This window comes from Athene cunicularia (genome assembly GCF_003259725.1).
Source record: "Athene cunicularia isolate RWA chromosome 2 unlocalized genomic scaffold, athCun1 chr2_part1, whole genome shotgun sequence".
Taxonomy (NCBI): domain Eukaryota; kingdom Metazoa; phylum Chordata; class Aves; order Strigiformes; family Strigidae; genus Athene; species Athene cunicularia.
The window spans coordinates 43753281-43775003 of NW_020799095.1; the positions used below are offsets into that span (position 1 = coordinate 43753281).

The 21723-nt window shown below is 35.6% G+C and overlaps 1 protein-coding gene across 1 annotated transcript in view; it reads left to right on the forward strand.

Moving 5' to 3' along the window:
- The window catches only part of LMBR1 (limb development membrane protein 1), a 61782-nt gene that overhangs the window by 31714 nt on the left and 8345 nt on the right, over positions 1–21723 (forward strand). The window contains exons 5-15 of the mRNA XM_026842258.1: positions 757–883; positions 1300–1368; positions 3758–3822; positions 4934–5006; positions 10956–11036; positions 11984–12060; positions 12288–12365; positions 13266–13339; positions 13576–13666; positions 15174–15240; positions 19472–19633. Of these exons, the coding sequence (XP_026698059.1) occupies positions 757–883; positions 1300–1368; positions 3758–3822; positions 4934–5006; positions 10956–11036; positions 11984–12060; positions 12288–12365; positions 13266–13339; positions 13576–13666; positions 15174–15240; positions 19472–19633 (964 nt within the window). The remainder of the gene's footprint in view (positions 1–756; positions 884–1299; positions 1369–3757; positions 3823–4933; positions 5007–10955; positions 11037–11983; positions 12061–12287; positions 12366–13265; positions 13340–13575; positions 13667–15173; positions 15241–19471; positions 19634–21723) is intronic.

The following is a 21723-nucleotide window of genomic DNA, read 5'->3' on the forward strand; positions in this document are numbered from 1 at the left end:
ACTCATCTGTTAAAGGATTGTTACCTTTTTTAGACTCAAGAGCAAATGCTGTGAGATATAACGTTGTAGACCTGTGATTTGTGTGTGTTGTAAGCGAGAGGTACGTGTGTCAGTCCGCGCCGAGCCTGCCAAGATGGGAGGTAATGATGCGGCTGCCGCAGCAGCAGCAGCGTGTGGGCAGACTGAGAGCGAGTGTTACTCCAACCGTACACTTGAGGGCTCTGAAGACTGTGAGGAATGGTGCAGAAGCAATTGCAGTTGAAGAATGTATTTTAACTAAATTGGCGCATTGTACCTGTGCAGGGTTTAATGCTTGCTAGGCCATTTGGCTATTTGCCATAATTGGCTTTCCATTCCCTTGATTGGAATCATAGATAAAAATTTGCTAATCCACTTTCTTTGCTGAAAGTATTAGAAAAGTAATCCATCTTTTAAAAATGCTTGAGCAAAATCATATGGTATAAAGAATACTTTATGGAATAATGAGATTAATGAGAACTGTAAGGCATATGCAATTTAAAACATTTTTCTATGGTTTTAAGAGGAAAAATGCAATCTGGGCACTATAAAGCTGTAAGTACTTCCTTTTTTATGCACCACCTTTTAAATGTGCATTACATGTTATGCTTTTGTCTACATGATAAAATGTGAGTATATATTTAAGAAGGAGGAACGGCTATTTATTTGTATTTTTCTTATGTTTGAAAATAGCTGATTCAAAGTTTTTGGCTGTGTTTTTCTCTCTTCTGCCCACAGGGCATCAGAGCACGCATTTTGGAAACCCTTGTTATGCTTATTCTTCTTGCACTGCTTATCCTTGGAATCGTATGGGTGGCGTCAGCACTCATAGACAATGATGCTGCCAGTATGGAGTCTTTGTATGGTATGGGATTCAAAAAACCACCACACTAGTTTTGTTTTAATTATGGAAAGGGATGTTTTCAATGAAATGTATTTTTAGTAAATGTTATGCAAGTATTGCACAGGTTGTGAAGAAGCTGTATTAATTTACTCAATACTGTTTTTGGCATGCTGAGAAGTTCCATGCTTATATGGACCCAATGTATGTTAAAAACAAGGGACTCAAGTGGAATGGAAGTAAAAGCTGAAGATATTTTTCAAGCTGAAGTACTTGGGAATTTAGCTGCCTGCACGATTATTGAGTAGTTCTTAATTTAGTGTTGAAAATACGTTTGTTCAATCCTGAATGCCTAAGAAAAGAAGTTAATTTAGTTGTGTATGTGACGTAAGTAGCCTCTTTGTAATAAGCTAAGGCTGTGCTCAATACTTTCTTTACAGACCTCTGGGAATACTACCTCCCATATTTATATTCCTGTATATCACTGATGGGATGCTTGTTACTTCTGTGTAAGTATTTTCCGAAGCATGAATGATTTTATTGTTTTTAAAGATTAAAGGAAACTTTTTTGTTGTGAAAATTAAAATTGTGACAGTTGAGTGTGAAAAATGTTTTTGTTTTCTTCATGCTTAAGTTTAAATTTGGATGTAAACTTGTTAGGTTTGGCTTCTGACGTTTGTGAACAAGTGCTACGTTACACTTTCAGTTTTTGAGGAACTTAAGAAATAGGGACTCCATTCTGCAAACAAAAGCACAATTTTAAAATAAAATGTCTGCAGGAGGTCAGTAGTATGGAGAGAAAGTTATTTTGGAACACTTAGTTTGTCCTATATTAATTAAATGGTCCTCCTTCCTTTTTTTAACTGAAAATCTTCCTGTAGAGACAGAAGTTGTAAAACAGTGCAGTTAGCAGTTTTGTGATTCTGAAAGCTATCTGGCCAGTGTGGAGGTCAGTTATACAATTGCATATAAAACAAATGCTGTAAAAAATGCATATACCAACTGGTCCTAGCCAGAGTTCAGTCATCCATGTTGAGAGGAGTAAGAAAGATGATGGAAGGTGCCAAATCCCACTTGTAATTTCTGCTCCCCCTCTTCCCTCCCCAAATAATTTCTAGAAAATGTCTGAGAGGGGGACAGAACATCTTCCCTCCTAGATTATGGTTTCACATGTTCTTCAAGCTTTATAGGTTTACAGCTAACACTTACAGGCCTGCCACTGTGGAGAAAGGGTGGGGAATGACAGTTTGAAACATCCTTCAAACTAAGCACATCTGCCTATGAAAGGTGTTGCTCACAGACCTTGGTGAGTCTTCTGAAGTTGTTTATATGTGGAGATTCTTAAATCCACTTTCATGAAGGGAGGGAAAGAAGTAAAAAAAGTGCTTCTGAATATCTCATGTAGGCTGTTCAAGACTGATTTACAACAGTTGCTGAATATTTTAATGAAGAAGTTGTCTTATAAATTTCCTGTATCTGTTTTGCAGTTTTTCAGCAGAGCTGAAAACACAGAGTATGTTCTGGGACTATTGTAAACCAGTTCACCAAAATAATTGGGATTAAATGCCAATTTTTGGAAGAGATATTGCTAATTTATACAAGCAAATCACTAAAATTACTTAAAGCCCTCCAAGCTGTTTTATCTTTGTAGCTGAAAGGACAGAATACAGCAGTGGGAAAGTGGTAGATGCTGGGGTAGAGCTTCATAAGATCTTCGGCTGGCTTATTTGCTGAAGCAGTGTATAAGTAAGGCTTATTGCAGTGGTGATTTGGAGTGGAGCATTGCTTCCTTTCTCTTTCTCCTTTTCCTGCAGGCTTCCTCTGTAGTAAAGGAAGACTAGCTTAAGTTAGCCTTTTTGCATACTTTTTGAAAGTATTTTTCCTGTGAACATATAGTAGTCATAGTGAAACACTAGTTAATAAAAAGAAATGTGTTCCTTACTATAAAATCTTGTATGCAGCTTTTTTTTTTTTTTTTGGCAACACTGTTTTATTATAATGGAAACTATAAATGTATATCCTCACCCCTGCTGTTAGAGATTTCTTCCATCTCCTACACACTTCAGTATTTGAAGGCTGTTCTCTCTAAACTGTTGATTTTTATGAGTAACTTCCTGTTATCATGGTCTGAGCCTTTCTCCCAACAAGCATATATGCACCGTACCTGGAAACCATCTCAGGCTATGATCAAAAAGGGCCAATTATTATTTCATAGAAAAGCAGCTTAAAATCTGGTAGCTGAGTCTACTATCAGCTGAAGTTCGGTATAACTTTCAGAGCAAAGCAGCTTCATGATCTCACAGCTGCACCTGTGCTAACAGATTAAATATGTCTGAGATGTTCTCCAGTGCTATGGCCCAGTAGTATTCCAGCCATGATACTGCAGTTTGCAGAAGGTGGCTGTGTACGTATTGCCTCGTGATAACTGTTCCTGGACTGCACGAACTCCAGAACTGCACCTGAGAATTGTTTGGGAAAGTGCTAACTGGCCCAGGGCAAATCATGCCAGGGATAATTTTATCAGTTTACTGGTGTAGGCAATCAAGTCTTAATGCCCAGGAATGTATTCTGGCACTGCTAACTTTATTAGTGTAGACATAGCCTCTGGTGCCACATGCTTTGAATAAATAATTACTTGGGCAAGTTTAAGATATCTGATTATATGGTGTTCCTTGTTGACAAAAAATGCAGTTATGCTCTTGGAGGGGAGAGATGCTTGTTTTGTTCAAAATTCATATGATAGCAGTGTGTTTTAAAGTTCATATTGGAGTTTGAAGCTCTTGCAGTTCTGTTTGAAACCATTCTTGGTTATATGTGGAATAGTACATTGAACATCCAACTAAACATTGGTCATTGTCTTACAAATCACTGTTTTGCATATTCTTTCTTCTTCTGTAGTATGCACGCCAGTGGGACTTTCACGGATGTTTACAGTAATGGGTCAGTTGCTGGTGAAGCCATCAGTAAGTGTTACACCAATCTGTCCTCTTGTGCTATCTGTTGGAAGATAGAATGGCATTAGGGTACTTTCTTTTAAAATGCTTGCACTTCTACATAATTTTCTTTATCAGTTTTCATAGTCTATTTGTGTAAAATTTTTCATAGAGCACAAAAGCCTGTTGTTTTCCACAGAAAGTTGATTTTTATTAGTACTGACTTCCTCTGGTTTTCTAATTTATATAACTGCCTCTAGTATTAATATTTATTGCTAGTATTGCCTAGTATGTCTATTTTGCAAATACCTGAAAAGTGTGGGCTTGTTCTGATTTTATGAGCAAAGGATACAAGACCAAACTAAGGCTGGATATCAAGAGGGGTACCTGGGGGTACACTTCAATGGGTGAAAATGTAGATAGTTGGTATCTGTAAGAACTTCTTAGACATAGATACTCTACTGTGCTTGTACTGGATTCTGTGAGGGAAGGGAGAAGTTTGTACCATGTACTCTGTAACATGCACTGTAGTGACTTTGCTGTCATGTTTCCTAGTTTGTATTTACTAAAATTCCGGGTGCACTTGGGTCTTATGTTCCTTTTTGCTAGCCAGTTTAACCCTGAAAATACAAAGAAAATACATACTGTTTTGTTATCTGTAAGCTTTAAACTCAAAGCACCTGATGGTAAGGTAGACTTCATTTATTTGGTTTTAGCTTCCAATAGAAATTTCTATTTGCTTGAAATACTGGCTTATGTGAAAAGTCACTTTTTAATATTATTTCTCAAAATCTGCAGTTATTTTTGTTTAAATCAAATTGAATTTGAAGGTTAATATGGCTTGAATATAGGTTGGATATGCTGTCCCTTCCTCTGTTCCCGAAGTCACTGTAGATTGAAACTGAACATAAGAGTTTTAACCCAAAATGAAAACTTATCAGGAAGTTTGCTTACTGTAAAGAAATATATCTGTAACAGAATAGAATAATCTTTTGTGGAGTTCTTATTTGTTATCAGTACTGTAAAGTTGTAGAATATATATATATATAAAAAATAGGTTACTTGAACAAAATGAGCCTGACTAGTGTGGTCTGAAAAACAAGTGACTCTTGATAGTTCATGTTTCTGTTTCCAAATACAGATTCTTGAAGACCTAGATGAGCAGATGTATATCATCACTTTAGAGGAGGAAGCAATTCAGAGGAGGCTTAATGGTATGTTCTGGTACTTCTTCAAATACAGTATTTAGAGTAGCATGGTTCTGGCCAGGAGTATTGATCTCAGTGTTACATAGCTCTTCTCTCAGAATAGAAAATTTCCACATGTATGTAACAAGCATTTTAGGTTCACTGTGTTGTTCAAGATTGGATCTTGAGTGTGTGTGGTTTGCTTTGTTTTTGTTTTTAACACAGCAGATCAAATATGTCAATATTCTGAGACTGAGAAGGTAAATTGAGTAGTTGATCAGACCCACCACCCTTACTGCAAAATAGTGTGGATTGGTAAATGACTTTATTTTAGCCATGTCTGAAGAACGAATAACTTATATTAGCAAGAGGTTCAACTTCTTGCATTACGAGTTTTGGATTTTATTTGGAGGATTTTTTCTGTTTCAGTTTATTATTATTTAGAATCTAGATTCATTAAACATCAGAGCAGTCCTTTATGTTCTAGGAGCTATTTAGTGAACTTAATTTTAATAATTCTATTAATTAATAGTTAAAGTGAATAATTATACAGCTGTTTTATACTTCTTGTATTTAGTATTACATTTTTACACTTCTTGATAAAGGTGTTTCTGTTTTGAAGTATTTCAAAACCAGTATGGAGCTTTGGATTCTAAGAGAAAGAGCATTCAGCATGGCAGGCATCACTTACCAAAAAAGTATTGATTTTATAAACCTGGAAATCACATTGTACAAATTTTTTTCTGAATTGCTTTTAACTGCATGGATAAGCCATCCATCCACAATTTATACAATTGCTTCAGGTTGGAAGACCAAAGAATATTCATGTCATGACACATCCATTGTTGTGTTGTCTTACAACTTGTTTTAGCCTTAATTTTCTTAATTTACTGCCTTTCTTTCTTACTCTTCAGTCTTGTCATATATCTCAATCTTTTCTTCTTTCAAGTCTCAGTAAGTCTCCTTTCGAAGTTGCTTGGTCAGGGAAAGTACCTTTTATAACAGTAGATCACGGTGGTCGTCTTTATTCCAGTGTTTAAAATTTGTGGAGAAGTGACTTGTTTGTGCTAAAATCAGCCATGGTTTCAGTTTAAAAGTAACACCTTTGCTGTTTTGGAAGTCTATGTTTTTATGCTGACATGCGTATATGTACGCATTCATATACAGACACGCAAAAAGATGCATTGCAATGAAAGTCTTTGAAGCTGTGATGGGGTAATTATAATTGTTCTGTGTGTTTGATGTTTGCTAGCAACTGTAAAATATTTGTTACGGAATATTTTATGTTGTCATGGTGATTGTGCTTATATACAAGTAAAGCAATACAGAAAAATGACCAAATAGTTATTCAGGTATCCATTAGTAGTGCAGAGTGGTTTCTACTATTCAGGTGAGGAGTGTGATATTGAGGTGATGATTGTGGTGATGATTGCTGTTTTTCTTCATAGAAGTCTATGCAATAGTTGTTTATATTGCAATTTAATAATATCACTGGTGAGGTGGACGTAGTCTGTTTGTTGGCATCTACTAACTTGGTTTGGATTTAGGACGTATGCAGGTGACTCCCCTAACCACTAGCCAAAGGTTGGATTCTCTTTCAGTGAATCAGTTAGTATTCAATGTAAAGTGGAACTGCAACCCACCCATGTGCCACAGAGCTCTCACCAGCCTACTCTTGAGAGGTGAAAGATGTGGGGCGTAAGTGTCCTTTGACAGGAGAGGGAACTGAATTCTTCTGTTTCACATGCAGAGGGAATGGTATTGACACCACCATCTGAAGGAATGCTTGAAAGCCCCATAGTTTGGTGTACAGAGAAAATTGAACTGAGAAGTAAATAAAAATCTAAACTTGGCTATAGCATGTAGGTGGGGGGGCAAGATGTTGTATGCACAAGAAGATACTCTGCAAGATTTTTGTGGGTAATTATTTAAATATTTTTAAGTATCATTCTCATTTATGTGGCAAACATGGAAAGCTTCATCTTCCCTGCCAGAAGTCTTTCTAGTATGTATGAATTACACCATAAAAATAGATACCATTTTTGCCAAAACTATGAAGACTCATGCTTATCATGTCTATTGCATTTTTAAAAAATGAATACAGATGGAGGTGTGGTGCTAATTACATCAGTAAATATAGTGCTGTGATGTTAGAGGCCATAAACTGTGGCTTAACACACAGATTGTGTAAGTGGTTTTATTGCTGTATCAGAGCAAATATATTGGGCTATACACTTCCCTTGCCATGGCTATTGCAGCTCTTCCACAGTTGTGGTAGTGGAAATACATGCACTTAAGTAACAGTTTTGTGATAATGGAATATCTATTTCAGAACACTTTAATATGTATAACCAAAAAGTTGAGTCTTTATTAAAATTGAAGAGGACCAGAGCACAGGCTTAAGCAATACTTGATGATTGTCAATGCAGATTTTTTTTTTTCTTGGTAGAATAATTGCTATCACATTCCTAGTTCTGCTTTGCCCTGTCTTGTTTCCTCAGATTGCCTGGACATAGGAAGGGGGTAACACGAATCACTGTTCCCACAGAATAGGGTGGATAAAACCTCTGTTTTCAGAGAAGAAAAAAAGTTTAGCTGTGTGAGCTGCTGCTGTTCTTGATTCATATAGACATAATTATTGTGGTGGTGATGCAATTGATAGTGTTCTGTAAAGCTCTTCATATTTGAAAATAAATCTGTGAAACTGCATATCTTCTTTGCGGAAACTAATTTTCTTCCTTCTCAGATGTCTACAGTGTATAACTGAAAATTGAAGGAGGAGGGAGGGGAAAGTTCGATCGTGTTATCTACCCTAGTATTTTTATCTATTGAAGAGATGCTGGGCTTTGGGAAAATGTTTGTTTCCAGCGTATTATGTTTCAGTACCCACATCACTCTTACAGTCGAAGAATAAAGCTGGGACTTTTTTATATTAAAAGAAAAAAGTTGCCTTCAGCTATTAGTTTTCCTGAATCCAAAGAGACGGGTGGGGTAGGATCAAAAATACTTACTTGATCAAAGTTATTGGCTCTGAAGGTATCCTTACCTATGTAAGAAAGATGAAAGGTGTTGTTTTTATTGCACGCTAGTAACAGTGTAATTTTGAACTAATTGGTGTTGAACTGCCAATCACCTAGGGGGAATGCAAATAGATACTCTTACAATTTCCTTTGAGGTACTGAAATCTTGTGTCGGGGCTGGAAGAAAAACAGAATAATACCGTTAAATTGACCTTAAATGAGCTGCTTTGTGGCTTTCTTGGAGAATCCCTTCTAACTTTTCATTGCTAGTCCAAACAAGTCTTGTCTACCAATTTGATTTATTGGCTAGACAGCGCTGACATTGAACTTTGAGCATGTTTGAAATAAAGCTAATGTTATAGAGCTTTTAAGAATTTAGCTGCATCCTTTTCAAATACTCTTTTGACTCATCTGAAACTGCCTTCCCCTCTTGTAAAATACCCCTTTGTATAGCAACCTGTTGTTTGCTACTATTTTTAAGGAAGAACTACAACAGCACTTAAATATGATTCAGAATTTCTACTGAAGTGTTTCTTAGGGATCTAATGTGATCATGCTGACTTTGTTGGAAAGAGTCCTGTGAATAACAGCTTTGAGCTCTGGATTTTTATTTTGAGGCGGGGAGCAACATATATCTTGAATAAAGCTTTTCCTCAGGGACCTCTAAATCAATTACGGAGGAGAAGAACAACATGCCAGATGGTAACTTGAGTTTTCTTACTTTTTCAACTGCTTCCATTAAAGGTCTTGAGACTTTTTCCACTGACCTTTATAGCCATCTTTTTTTCTTAACTCATAGTAATTAGTCATTCCATAGAACAGATGTTTTACCCTTTTTTGGAGGGAATGTGTCAGCACAAAAGCTTATTTTTATCATGATAATAAGATTTGTTTCTTTAAAATCCTTTTTCTAACACCCCCCCCGTTTAAAAAAACATTGAGAAATTAAACTGACGTTTGCAGGTACTCCAATTGAATAGAAGTTGTTACAATACAGCATTCGTAGGTGTTACTTGTTAATCGTGGGATCTGAGATATTTATATATTTGAAGCCCTGTAAATATTGCTACATACATGTTATGTCACTGGTGTCAAAGATAAATGCTTAGGCATGGCACAGAGGTTATGTGTTATATGCAAAAATGTGTGTGAAAGAAGAATGCAAGTAAATATTTAAAAATTAATTTTTGAAACAGTTGAATGCCTCACTGATAATTTGACTGAATTGGACAAATCACTGCTAATACTCTGAAATATAGAGTACAAGTTTAAAAAAAAAGTCCAGAAAATACTCTTGTATATCTTGGCTTTCAGGTATGACATCAGTATGCTGGAATATGGAGAATGTAGGGGTTGGATGGGATGAGAAACTTGTCTTCTTATCTTGTACTGAGATTGATGGATGGATAAACAGACAACAGAAAATAAGAAAATAATGACACTGGACTATAAAGTAGTGTTACTGTGTCAGCAACCTAGGTGCTCTTTAGTTTTAGTAGGCAAATGATAAAGATATGAGATAAAAGCCTGGACAAGACTATTAATCTCATAGAAATTTATTAGAGAGGGTTTCATAAAAATTATCTGGAGCATGGTGCTATTGCAGGTTAGCCTGCAATCAAAGGTGAGGCTGAGGGTAGGGAATGGCCAGCAGGTGAAAGATGTCAATGTAAATCAAGAAAGAAGAGAGGACTTAGGGTTTGTTAAGATCCTGAACTGTCATTGCCTCAGAGTAAGATTGGTCTGGAGTAGACAGGGAAAATATGAACTCTATTACGTTATTTTTGGGTGAGATTATTCAGAAATAAAAGGGATGAAAGTGGGGCAAAGTTGAGTGGAGAGTGTTTCTGTTTAATCTAGGAAGAATATTTCTGGTTTGTGATTGCAAAGAGCAAAAGCTAGAGTAGAAATGATGAGATCAGAACTGGAATAGTAGATTTCTAGTCGACATTTCAGAGCTGTGTCATTGCTTGAATGTTGTGCAGTGTAGCAGAGGAACTGGAATCAAGGAGAGAAACCACAGTGTGCTTGCTCTCAAAAACATGAGTGGTTGGAAGAGAATGGAAGGTCGAAATGAAAAAGGATGAAGAGGGAAAACAGGCTGGGTTCCCTAGAGCCTGTGTAGGGATAAGAGGAGGAGTTACTGAGCAACTTTGGGGCAGAAAATTAGCAAGGGAGAGGTATTAATACTATGGTTATCAGTTTTCACCTGGTGAGAGGAGAGTTTGAGGAGTTGCACAACAGTGACGTACATACCCTGTAAACTGTAAAAAGGGAAGTGAAAGAATATTGTCTCATGCGTGTTTGGGAGGAAGATTGACTGTGGTTGTCAGAGGGAGCTCTGTGGCATGGAGAGGCTAATGAAATCAGGCAAACTGATATGAGCAGAAGATATGTCAACAAGCAGGTCAGCAGTATGGAAACTGCGTTTGCTGAGTAAAAAGGACGGGGGAAAGGGAGGGAAGGCAGAAGCTGAAACTGGAGGTTTCCAGTTTGGAGGCAAAGGTCCACTTTGTCTTTCAGTTGCTAAATAATAATTCCCTTGAAGGGCATCCAGAGATTCTTTACATCTTGATATGAGTCACATAGAGATACAAGAATGAGGCATTTGAGGCATTCTGTGTCAGGCTGCCACACCTTAACTGGTTTTTGGACCTGTGTGACAGTTCAGCAGTAGCTGTTCTCTTCTTGCAGCAGCTGGTCAACAGAATAGGCAGGGATCATGAGGTCACACCGTGGAACCTCTGGTGTTAACCTTCTGGTTAGACAGAATTAGAAGGTTCTTGACTAAGCCTCTGTTTTTTGAAAAGTAGTTAAAGCAGTCCCAAAGAAACACCTGCAGTTTAAAGCCACAAGTAGTTAATGCGATGCTTCCTAAATCTGAATTGTCACAGTGTGTCTTACAGTACTGTAGTCAGTCTCATCCAAAAGAAAATACTGTCTTCTGTTTTAAAAGGTATATCTTCCATGGTAGAATACCAGACAGCAGAGTTGGAACGGGAGCTTGAAAAAGTGAAAAGCAAGAAAACAAATCTAGGTAATAAAATTTTCTACTGTTTCGTGTGGATTGCAGTTTAATAAATGACCATAAGAAGCTGTGTTTAGCTTGTAGCTGTCACTTGGTTGATTCCAGTTTGTTCTTAACCAAATTTGTGCATTTGCAGTCATTTCAAATTCTTAGTTTCTACAAATGTTACATGCAATCACTGATACCCTCTAACAAACAAATTTAAGTAGGGACTCTGATTTGGATCTTACTTTTAACATAATTTTAGAGGAATTGTAATGCTCTTGACTTCCTTATTTGGGATAATCTAAGACATTACTTTCATCCCTAATTTTGAATTTTTTCTATAAAAGTCAAATTGTGTTTAAGAAAAGTAAAATAATTCTTAGCAGGTTTGTGTCTTAAAACTGAAAAGTTATACTTACTGCTAATGGAAGCCACTCAACAGGAATCTCCTTACTTATTCAAAGGCTTGCAGGATTATCAGTGTGTTATGTGCAAAACTAAGACTGTGGTAGGAAGTTGGGTTTTCTTTTTAGACATGCTAGTGATGTCCAGTGAGTTAGTTTTGTCTTTCTTGCCTTATGTTATAAGAGGGAAATGCTGTTTAAATACTTGAAATTCCCTTCTGCCCCTTTAGGTCATAATACAATATACCTGTAAACAGCATATTTTAAAATTCAGTATACTTTAACTTTGTAGCACTGCTGTATGTGAGGGGGAAAAAAAAATGTTATGGTGAAGTGTGCCTGTAAACAAGAAAGAAAAATCTGTCTCCCCAGCTTCATGTTTTTGGCATTGCTTTGCACAGCTATTCAAGGTGGATATTTTTATGAACTGGTCGGTGTTGGTTCAAGATAAGATTACTTTTGTTACCTAGAGTTATAACAGGAGTTTATGGATAGCTGAATGATTTTGCCTTGTTTTATTCTAAGGTGATCTATGGTATTAAGCTTCTGGTTTTCTCTTCTGAACAGAACGGCGGAAGAAAGCTTCTGCTTGGGAAAGGAATTTAGTCTATCCAGCTGTTATGATATTGCTACTGATTGAGACGGTAAGAATTTTTCCTTTCTTTTTTTCTTCCCCAACAAAAATTATGAATTCTTAAATCATTTAGGGGAATAGTTTTAAAACCTGAGGGATGTATGTTTAAGCAACAAACTTGATACTCTTTTCTTGACCATTTTAAAAGAACATTATAAAATCTGCTGAGGATAAATGTATACATTTTAAAAATGTGGAATACTTATAAATAATAAGACTGTTTCTACTTCTTTATAGTCCATCTCAGTCCTCTTAGTTGCTCTCAACATTCTTTACCTGTTGGTTGATGAGACTGCAATGCCAAAGGGATCAAGGGTAAAGTAACCTTCTCTTATGATTTTTGTAACTTTAGTAGACCTTTAGAGGCCTTACAAAAATGCAGGTGAGAACTTCTGCTTTAATAACATTGAAACTAATGAACTTCAACCTTGACTTGACTTCTAGGTTTTGGTCCTGTGTGCACACAGACATTTGGTACATGTCATAGTGAGTTCTTAATAAAACTAGTCCAGAATCTTTATGAAGATACAGTGAGCCAGTAAATCAGTCACCTAGAGTTTGTATTTTCCTCATGTCTCCTACTTTTATACAGACTAGAAATGTTCAATTTAAGAAACTGTGTTAAAAAACAATATGAAAAGCCTGTCTTGGTTTGTGTTCCTCTTAGAAAACATGACATTTTTCCTCCTTTATTATAGAAGTACTTAGAGAAAGTAAAGAACAGCACATCATGTAGTAGTGTCTTTAATCATGACACTTTTTTTTTTTATGAATTTGGTAATGCTTTCCCTTGTGTATGACTGTATGTGAGCTTGTGGAGCTATAGAAGGTGTTTAATGGTGATGGCCGCTCTGCCAGTGGTGTTGTAAACAACTGGGAAGTGTCTTCTGCTGAGACTGTTTGTTTATTTTAGTTTCCAAAGTAATGGAGTACGTATAAAATGCAGCACGGTGGGTAGGTGCAACATGCATAAAATGTGAATCATTACACCCATCTGTCTTAGTAACACATTTCACTCAAGTTTGAAAACTAGCTGATGCAATTGTGTAAGATGGGAGACTTGCAGGTTAGAACATCAGAATGCCCCTTAAATACCACATTGAGAAGAGGCTGCATTTCATGTAAGATGTTAGGATTCTAGTCCTGGTAGAAGTTAACTGTATGAACAGTTGCATGTATCTTACTGAATTATGCAAAGCATTTTTCTCCTTGTAGGGGTCTGGAATAGGAAATGCCTCCCTATCCACCTTTGGTTTTGTGGGAGCAGCACTTGAAATCATTTTGATTTTGTATCCTTTCTTTAAGAATTCTATCTGTTAACAAGTATTCTGTCTAGTTTTCTGGGACACTGGTAATTTACTAAGACACTTGCCTAGAAAGAAGAAAGAGATAGGTCTCAGTCCTTCTCAAGCACTCGAAGTGTTTTTGTTTTTTTTTCTTTGGTTCTTAAGACGTTTAGGAGACTGCTGAGAACTTGAGTGAAACTTGCATTCCTTGGAGGTTCCTTTTTCCTTGATTCTCACAGCTATCTTATGGTATCCTCTGTCGTCGGCTTCTACAGTCTTCGTTTTTTTGAAAATTTCACTCCCAGGAAGGATGACACAACTATGACAAAGGTAAGGTAAAGTCTGTGATGGTGATGGCCCCCTCCTCTCTTTCTTGCCACCCAAGACAAACTGACTCTTTTAGTTAGTAATTGCCCTGAATGGCTCATTTGCAGTGATCAGTATTTGTTTGTAAGCTGCGTAAACACAAACTGGAAGATTTTCAAAATGCTGAATGAGTGGGAAAAAGGATGTGCTCTGTTTAGTTTGGATGGCATCCATTCACTTGTAAAAAGCTGGGAATAGCAGAGCTTGTTAACTAGCTATAGAAAAGCTAGTGAAAGAACTTTTTTCAAAGGAAACGTATTGCTAATGAGTAACTTTGATTGTGCTAACTGTACTTCAGGGAGCTTGTTTGAAATCTGAAGAACTTGGTTGCTAGAAGTAATACAGACAAAGTAATTCAAATTTGAATAATTAAACTAAGACTGAGGAGGTCTATTCAGCAACAATTTGCAGTCTGAGGCTAATTTGACTTTCTACAATTTAGCACTGGCTTCAGAATAACAAATGCTGTTACCTAATGCCGAGGAACATGCTTAGGTTTTTGACAAAATATTCCCACAGCTGACAAGGGGAGGTGATCAGCAACCAAGGAACAGATGTTGAATTTAATTATTTTTTTCAATGTGTTTCATTGTTTGTTTATTTTTCAGAGTAATGGATAAAGAAATTTTTACCGTAAGTTATTGGAAGTGAGAAAGTAGATAAACACACAAGAATGGTTATAGTAAATAAGTAGTAGGGAGTTGGAATATTCTTAATGTTTTCTATTGACTGTTTACAGTACATCAGGAATAGTGTAGAAATAAATAGCGAATGCATTAATGTCTACCTACTTCCAAGAAGTTTTCTCTTTTTCTTTTGGATTCTGGTAGAATTAGAGTTGAAGAAAGTGATCCCTTGTGAGAGAAAGTTTCAATTACTCTTTATAATAAAAAGACTTCACAAAAACTAGAGTAAAATCTAACAGCTGTGAATTTTTTCATAGTATTTAAAGTAGTCAACAGGCATTCAGTTGAAAGGAAGGTCTTTGTTGTAATTTTTTAAATAATGCTAATCCTGCAAGCAGTTACATACAAAGCTTAAGCTGATGTATCAGTCATCTATTCTAAACCCATGGAATGGTTCTTTTTTATAAAAGTTTGCAGGAATTAAGTAAACAGTTGACATTTTGCAACATGGTAGTTTTGAACTATTTTGAGTCTAAGCATATGTAACACTTTGATTAAAAGCAAATGATTACATATTTGATTTTTTGTTTTGAACTTGTCTCTTGGATCATCTTCATCTTGTGTAACACCATATGGAGAAGTGTGACAGAAGTAAGCAAGACTAACAGTATGGTATTGTAAATTGCTTTAGGTTCAGTTTGAAGAATGTGACTTTCAGGAATTATTCTTTTTCATCTTGACTAGGTTTTTGGGTTTGTTTTTTGTGTGTGTGTGTGGGTGTTGGGTTTTTTTTGCCTTCAGCCATCCCAGTTATAATTTAAATACTGTTTGTCGTTTTCAAACAGATAATTGGAAACTGTGTCTCAATCTTGGTGCTGAGCTCTGCTTTGCCAGTGATGTCAAGGACACTGGGTAAGTGAAATGGAAGTATAAAACATTGTAATAAAGGATGTTTAACTGAGTTTAAAAACCCCAGAAAACACACAAGCCAAGAAAAAGGAACAACCTGTAGCTGTACTTTTCATAGTATGTATTTAACTTGCCATCACTTCCAATAGAAAGAGCATGTATGTGTCGCCTTTTTTACACCAACATGAGCTGTTGAACAGGTATTCTACATACATGAACTGCAGAACAGACTTTCTAAAAAAAAGATGCTAAGCGTTTTCTGTATAATACATTGTTTAAAAAAGGTAGGTCAGATTTTAAACTTTTTAAAACCAGGAGATGGTGAGAAGAGAGATGGAGACTGCTTGTTCCGGGCAGTATAAAATATTTTCATGTTCACTGAAATTACAGTGCTCAATTTCTATGGAAAAAAATACATTTGGGGACTTCAGGTGTAAAATTTGAGATAATGTTGACTGCAAATGTCTTTTTAAAAACAACGTCTCTTTATTAAGTTTTTTATCAACAGTGATACCATGATACTTTCATTTTCCCTAAAATAATCTGCTTGCATTCTTTGTTACTTCAGTTTTCAAATACAAAGATTTGGAATCCAGCATAGTAGAACTGAAGTTCTGATTTTATTGTTAACATCTGGCAGTAGCATTTAAAGTGGGAAAACTATTTTAACCAGTCATAAAGACAAAATAGTTTGTATCTTCACTTTGTTTAATTAGGTAATCTTCTATTTGAATTCTTGAAGTTAGATTGCAAGGTTATTGCATATTTAAGTAGTGCAGAATACTTGCAGCTACTGTGAAATTCATTGGGATCATTAAATGGAACAGAACAAAAACCTTCACCTCGGGCTGTTCAAAGTCTTAAGTACAAGTTTAGGAGTTTAAACTCAGGCCCACAGATCAGTAATATGTATTCAGTAGTTCTGTAGCTGTTTCCTTTTCAACCAGAATATTGTCAAATCAAGAGTAGTTATTATTTTCTTGTAAACGATACTGTATATTTTCTTGCAGAGTATGTCTACAAATTATGAGTTTTATTAATTAACTTGAGTATTTCTATAACAATTAAAAAAAACCCCTGTAATGCATTTTGGAGGGTTGAATCTTAAAATACACATTCTAGAGCTCATGTTTTAAAAATCTTTAGTAAAACTTCCCAAAAATGCAAAAGAATAATTCAAATATTTAAAGTAGTGGAGTTTTAAAATATGGGCAGTATGATAAAAGATCTAAGAAGCAAAACAGTTCTAGTACTTAGAGCAAGATGCTATGTTGAAAAATTAGTGTTTTAGAATAGAATTTTAACATTAGTATTGTGCTCACTCAATTACTGCATTCATCACACTTTAAAAAAAATCATTGTTAATGATCTATGAGATTAACAGTTGATAATAAATGGATTCTGTGGAAGTAAGTATACATGCTGGGTGCATTGTTGTCTCATAGGAAACAGATTAATGGTAAAACTCACTTAAAAAAAAAAAAAAGACTAACAAATGAAATTCCTGAATAGTTTGCCATAGAGATAAATAAAAGAAGAAAAAAGATGGAACAATTAACACACAGCTAACAAATGCACAGTCACAGCTGTCCAAACAGGATTAATAGAGTGTATTACAGTGAGTCATGTGGTGCTTTGCAAAAATATCAACATGTGTTGCACTACATGCTACTGCCCTGTGGCACTGAATAGATGAAAAGAAATAAATATGTTAAGCAGATTCATAGTCTTTTCACTTTATTAAAAAAGAGAGTTTAAACTATAGAGAAAAGACTAGACTTTATCATTATGGGAAAGGTAAAAAAGCAAAAATTACCTAATACATATACTGAGTTTTTTCAAGCTTTAAAAATGGAAATAGAGGAATTTTTTACATGTTTCATAGCATTCTCATTAGATATGTAGGTGGTGGATATCTGTCATTCTTTTAGAACTCTAGGAAAGGTTTTACTAAACTTATTTTAGTAGAATAACTCACTTAACTATTTTTTTTTTCCAAAACTTTTCAGCCTTTTAGTAGTCCTTCAAAAATGGCTCCCACCAGCACCGAACTACTGAGAAACAAATTGGGAATAGGGCACTTAATAGTCAAGAATACAGAAACAAAGAATTGCAAACAAAAAATAATTTTCTAGTATACAGAAGTTTTACTAGAATATTAAAGAATATACTCTTGAATATTAAAGAATTATTTAGGTTAAAAAAAGTCCTTTTTTTTTTTTTTTAACCTGAATAATTCTTTAATAGTTTATTTGGCAAATAATGTAGCTCTGTTCAGTTACTGAGTCATTTTTCAAATTGCAGTTTGTGGAATTTTTTTTGTCTATGGACTTAAAGTCATCTAAAGCTCTTTAACCCTTTTCTCTCCAAATCTACAAAATGATACTGTGTCAGATCTTTTCTGATGAGAGTGACCTTTATTTGTAAGAAGAAAACGAATGTAACTTACGGACAATATTTCTCCCATCTGCTCTAACAGAAGTGTCAGGGTTCATTTTTGTTCATCCTTATAATGCCTGCTCTATTGCTAGCTATTCTTCTGCACCTCTTTGTGTCAAAGATTATTATTTCTTTTCCAGAGAACTCTTTACCCAGTGCTCTACCTGTTTTGTTTATTTTCCTTTAAAGGTCTGGAAGCCTATATGTTCAAACCTGACTTTCTCAATTTTCCTGTAGCTTTGCATCTGACTAAAACACCCTTCTTGGAAAATGTTAAGGACACTGTTTGCCTTTAAGTGTGAACGCAACTCTGTGTTCATTGTGCTACATCTGTTTACCGGTTAATTTAGTCATCCAGTGTCCTTTTTTTTTTTTTTTTTTGGTGCTAAGACCTTATGTGCTTTTTTGGTATTTCCCTCTGCCTTTCTTGATATTTTGATCAGCTTCAGTTATTTTTTTGCTTTACCTGTTGAAATTTCTTCTAATTTTCTTCATCTTGACATGTTTTCATTAGATACCAAATTTGATTCCCATATTTTTTATTTAAGTATCTGATGCTGAGTATAAGACGTGTGTATCTTTTAACATTGTGATGGCTGGCTGCAAGCCTTGGGTATCAGAGTACAATGAGATTCCTAAGTGCCAGGTTTACCCTTAAAAGGAAGCTAACTGACCCTTAATTCTGTCTCTTACCATTTATTATCACTGTTGAAGTCACAGTTCCTAAAAGCCTCCAAATCCTTTCAAAATTTTATGATAGAAAACTTGCTCCTAGGAGCTTCAGAGCCAGGATTATTTTCTGATTGCCTAGTTTTCTGCTGATGTTTTAGTTCTGGGGTGAGGTAAGCCTCCTTCCTTTGCACTGTTGGTCTCCACTGTGAGAACGCACACCACTGTGACATCATCTGTGCCAAAGTTTTTTGGGAATATAATCCTAGACAACTGTTACTTGGGTATCATTTTAATATCCTGTCCCTTACTCACTGCAGTCCTTGATGTAGACCTGGCAAAGGAACAACCTATGGTTCTTCCTCTTTAGCCTTCTGGGATGGACCCTACAGCTTGTAGACACTTCCGGAAGAATTTGGCTCACTTAGCTTTAGTGATTGACTCGCCTTTGATCAGTACAAAGCCAAAGTGTTAGTGTTATGCGGTCCACTGTGAAGAAGACCTGTCAGCACTGTCTTTCAGACAAACTCTTTTCCTTCCGTGCAAATGCTCTGTGGCTGTAGTGGTGGGTAGGTCTGGGAGAAAAACTGCAGTTTGGAAAGGTGTCTTTAAACTTAGGTTTCAAAAGCAGTAGGTCTGAAAAAACACAGAGGCTTAGTGTTTACTGTAAGATGTTGTGGCTCTCATGGAAAGGCTTTTTGCTATCTGTATTTTTTAATAAGAAAGTCCGTGGTGCATTTAATCATTTTCTTGAATAGATAAGGATTTTATAGAAACTGAGATTTCAAGCAGTTTTCATACTAACACTTTTTTTTTTCCCTAGTTATATTTATTGAAATTATGAAAGCAGAATTCTTATCTAGAATAGACAATTTACTTCAATTCACATTTTTCAAGCATTTTACTAGGAAACTTAAGAAACATAAGTGTGTCTTACAGTTTTATAGTGGTCAGTGAAGTGGAAAATGACCTTGAGAACATTGTCGTATGTGTTTAACCATGTGTCTTATACATTGTTGTCTGAATGAATTTTGCTTCCGTATGTAAAAAAGTAATAGAATGAAATTTTTGTGTTTCTTAAATGTAATCAAGATTCTGATATAAATTTTAAACGCATTTTTTACAGGAATCACCAGATTTGATCTGCTTGGAGACTTTGGAAGGTTTAACTGGCTGGGAAACTTTTATATTGTTTTATCTTACAACTTGCTCTTTGCTATCATGACAACATTATGTCTGGTCAGAAAGTTCACTTCTGCTGTGCGAGAAGAGCTCCTGAAGGCATTAGGTAATAGAGCACTGAAAATTCAGTTTACGCTTGAACGTTTCCTTTCTCCAGCATTGATACTTTGATGTGCTACTGGTACAGTTCTGTTATAAATCACAGAAAACTATTTTTGGTGGAAGTTTCTATAAGTTGTGAATGCATAGCTTTGTGTTATTCTGTGAAAAGTTGAGAGCTAAGGTACAGTGTTGCTCTTAATGATACGTCGGTGTACTTACTGATCTGCAGTTAGATTTTCAGCCTTTAGAGAACACAGAAACATTCTCATTGCTGCTGAGCAATTATTCCAGAATAAAACTTCAATTTGTGTGTGGGTTTGTTTTCTCTTTTGTTTAAGGCAACTTATTAATTCCCTAAAATTAGTTTAGTCTTTATCTGTTTGTTGTGATGCGTTTTTTGAGCACTACGTGTTCAGAAAATCTTTGTATGGAATATACAGAATTTTAGTAACTGGCTCAGTAAAACCTGTACTTGATATAATCAAAATCTGATCAAATTAATTGTACATTCATGTTTCTTGGACACAGAAGAAAAGCTGGAAACATATTTGATACTAAGAGGATTAAATGTACATATTTAGCAATTGTGTTGTTGCTACATCTTATTAATGAAGCTCCTACCTCTTTAGAACCCTAGAGTAGCATTTGCTTAATTTGAGAGGACTAATGGTGAAATTTCAGTGTTTATTTATAACTGTGGATTCAGTTTGTAGTGTCTAAAAGGTACTTATGTTAGTTTACACTGATTACTGCTTTCCAGAGTTGTGACCCTGGTAAACAAAATCCAAGTACTTCCTAGAGCGTACCTCTACTGGTGGCAAAGTAAAATCAGACCTAGTAAATAGGGAAATATGAAATGACTGATAGTGTAGGCTTAAAACAAGCTATTCTGTGATTTTATTTTTTTTTCTGTTGAGTTTTGAAGCTCCAGGGGAACGGATTAGTGGAGCAGGGCTGTGTAAATCTGTCCATTGATTTTTATGCTGAAAATATTTTCAGATAAGTTCCATTGTGGATTGAGACAGATATATGATGAGAGTATGATGTATTTGACATTATCCCCTAGTTTTTAGTTAAGGTCATTTTATGAGAACACCTTGATTCATCTCTCTCAGATGATGTGTAATCATGGGGAGTTTTTTTGTGCAACTGTTATGACTGTAAAGGGATTACTTTGTATAATGTAATGACTGTTGTAGAGCTCTGAAGGAAATAAATTAACATCAGTCAGCATGGGTTTATAGCAACAGGTCTGGTAAAACTTCAAAGCTTCTGTCTTAAAGCAAATTATGTAAAAGATTTATCTTGATAATTCATGGCATTTTATTATAGTGTTTAACAAAAAATTCTATACGTTGAAGGCAGATTAACCAACTTCAAAATGCAGGTGTAGCAGGATAATGGTCACTGGATGGCATCATCCTAGTGGATTTTTTTAGGGATATTTTTGGTCGCTTGCTGTCATATATTGTGTTATTTTATGTAAATACTGTGATCAAAATGGAGAAGCAAAGTAATTGGTAAAAGGTTTGCATTTGACACAAGTAGGGAGTTTTAAATCCTGAAGAATGCAGGTTTCTAACACTCACTGCATTTGTTTTAAATGCTGTGCATAACCGCGTCTGTTAAAAACTGTCAGATGGAATTCAGAGAATGAGAACCAAAATTTGTGTGCTCATTTCTCCCCTATGCTGAAGGCTGTGACTGAGGACTAGTGGTTGGTGGAACATCATAGCTTATTAGTGGAAGGTAAATTCCTGCTTACAGGTCTGTGACCAAAAGAATTCATATAATATTGGGACTTAAAAATAATACCATATTGAGTAGATACTGTTTTTCCAGTAGTGCAGTCAATTTTGGCATTCCAACGATGCAAGAAATTTAACTTGGTACATCACGGCACTTCATTAAAACGTTCAATATAGTCTGCACTAAATGAATGAGAAACTCTTTACATTTTTGATTCTTAATTTTAGATACTTGATAGGAGACTTCATAGAGAAACTGTAGCAATCACGGAAGGACTGACATCCCTTTTGTGAATGAAATGTGGCTGAATTTACCACCTTTCCCCACCTTCCCCCCCCTCCCCCC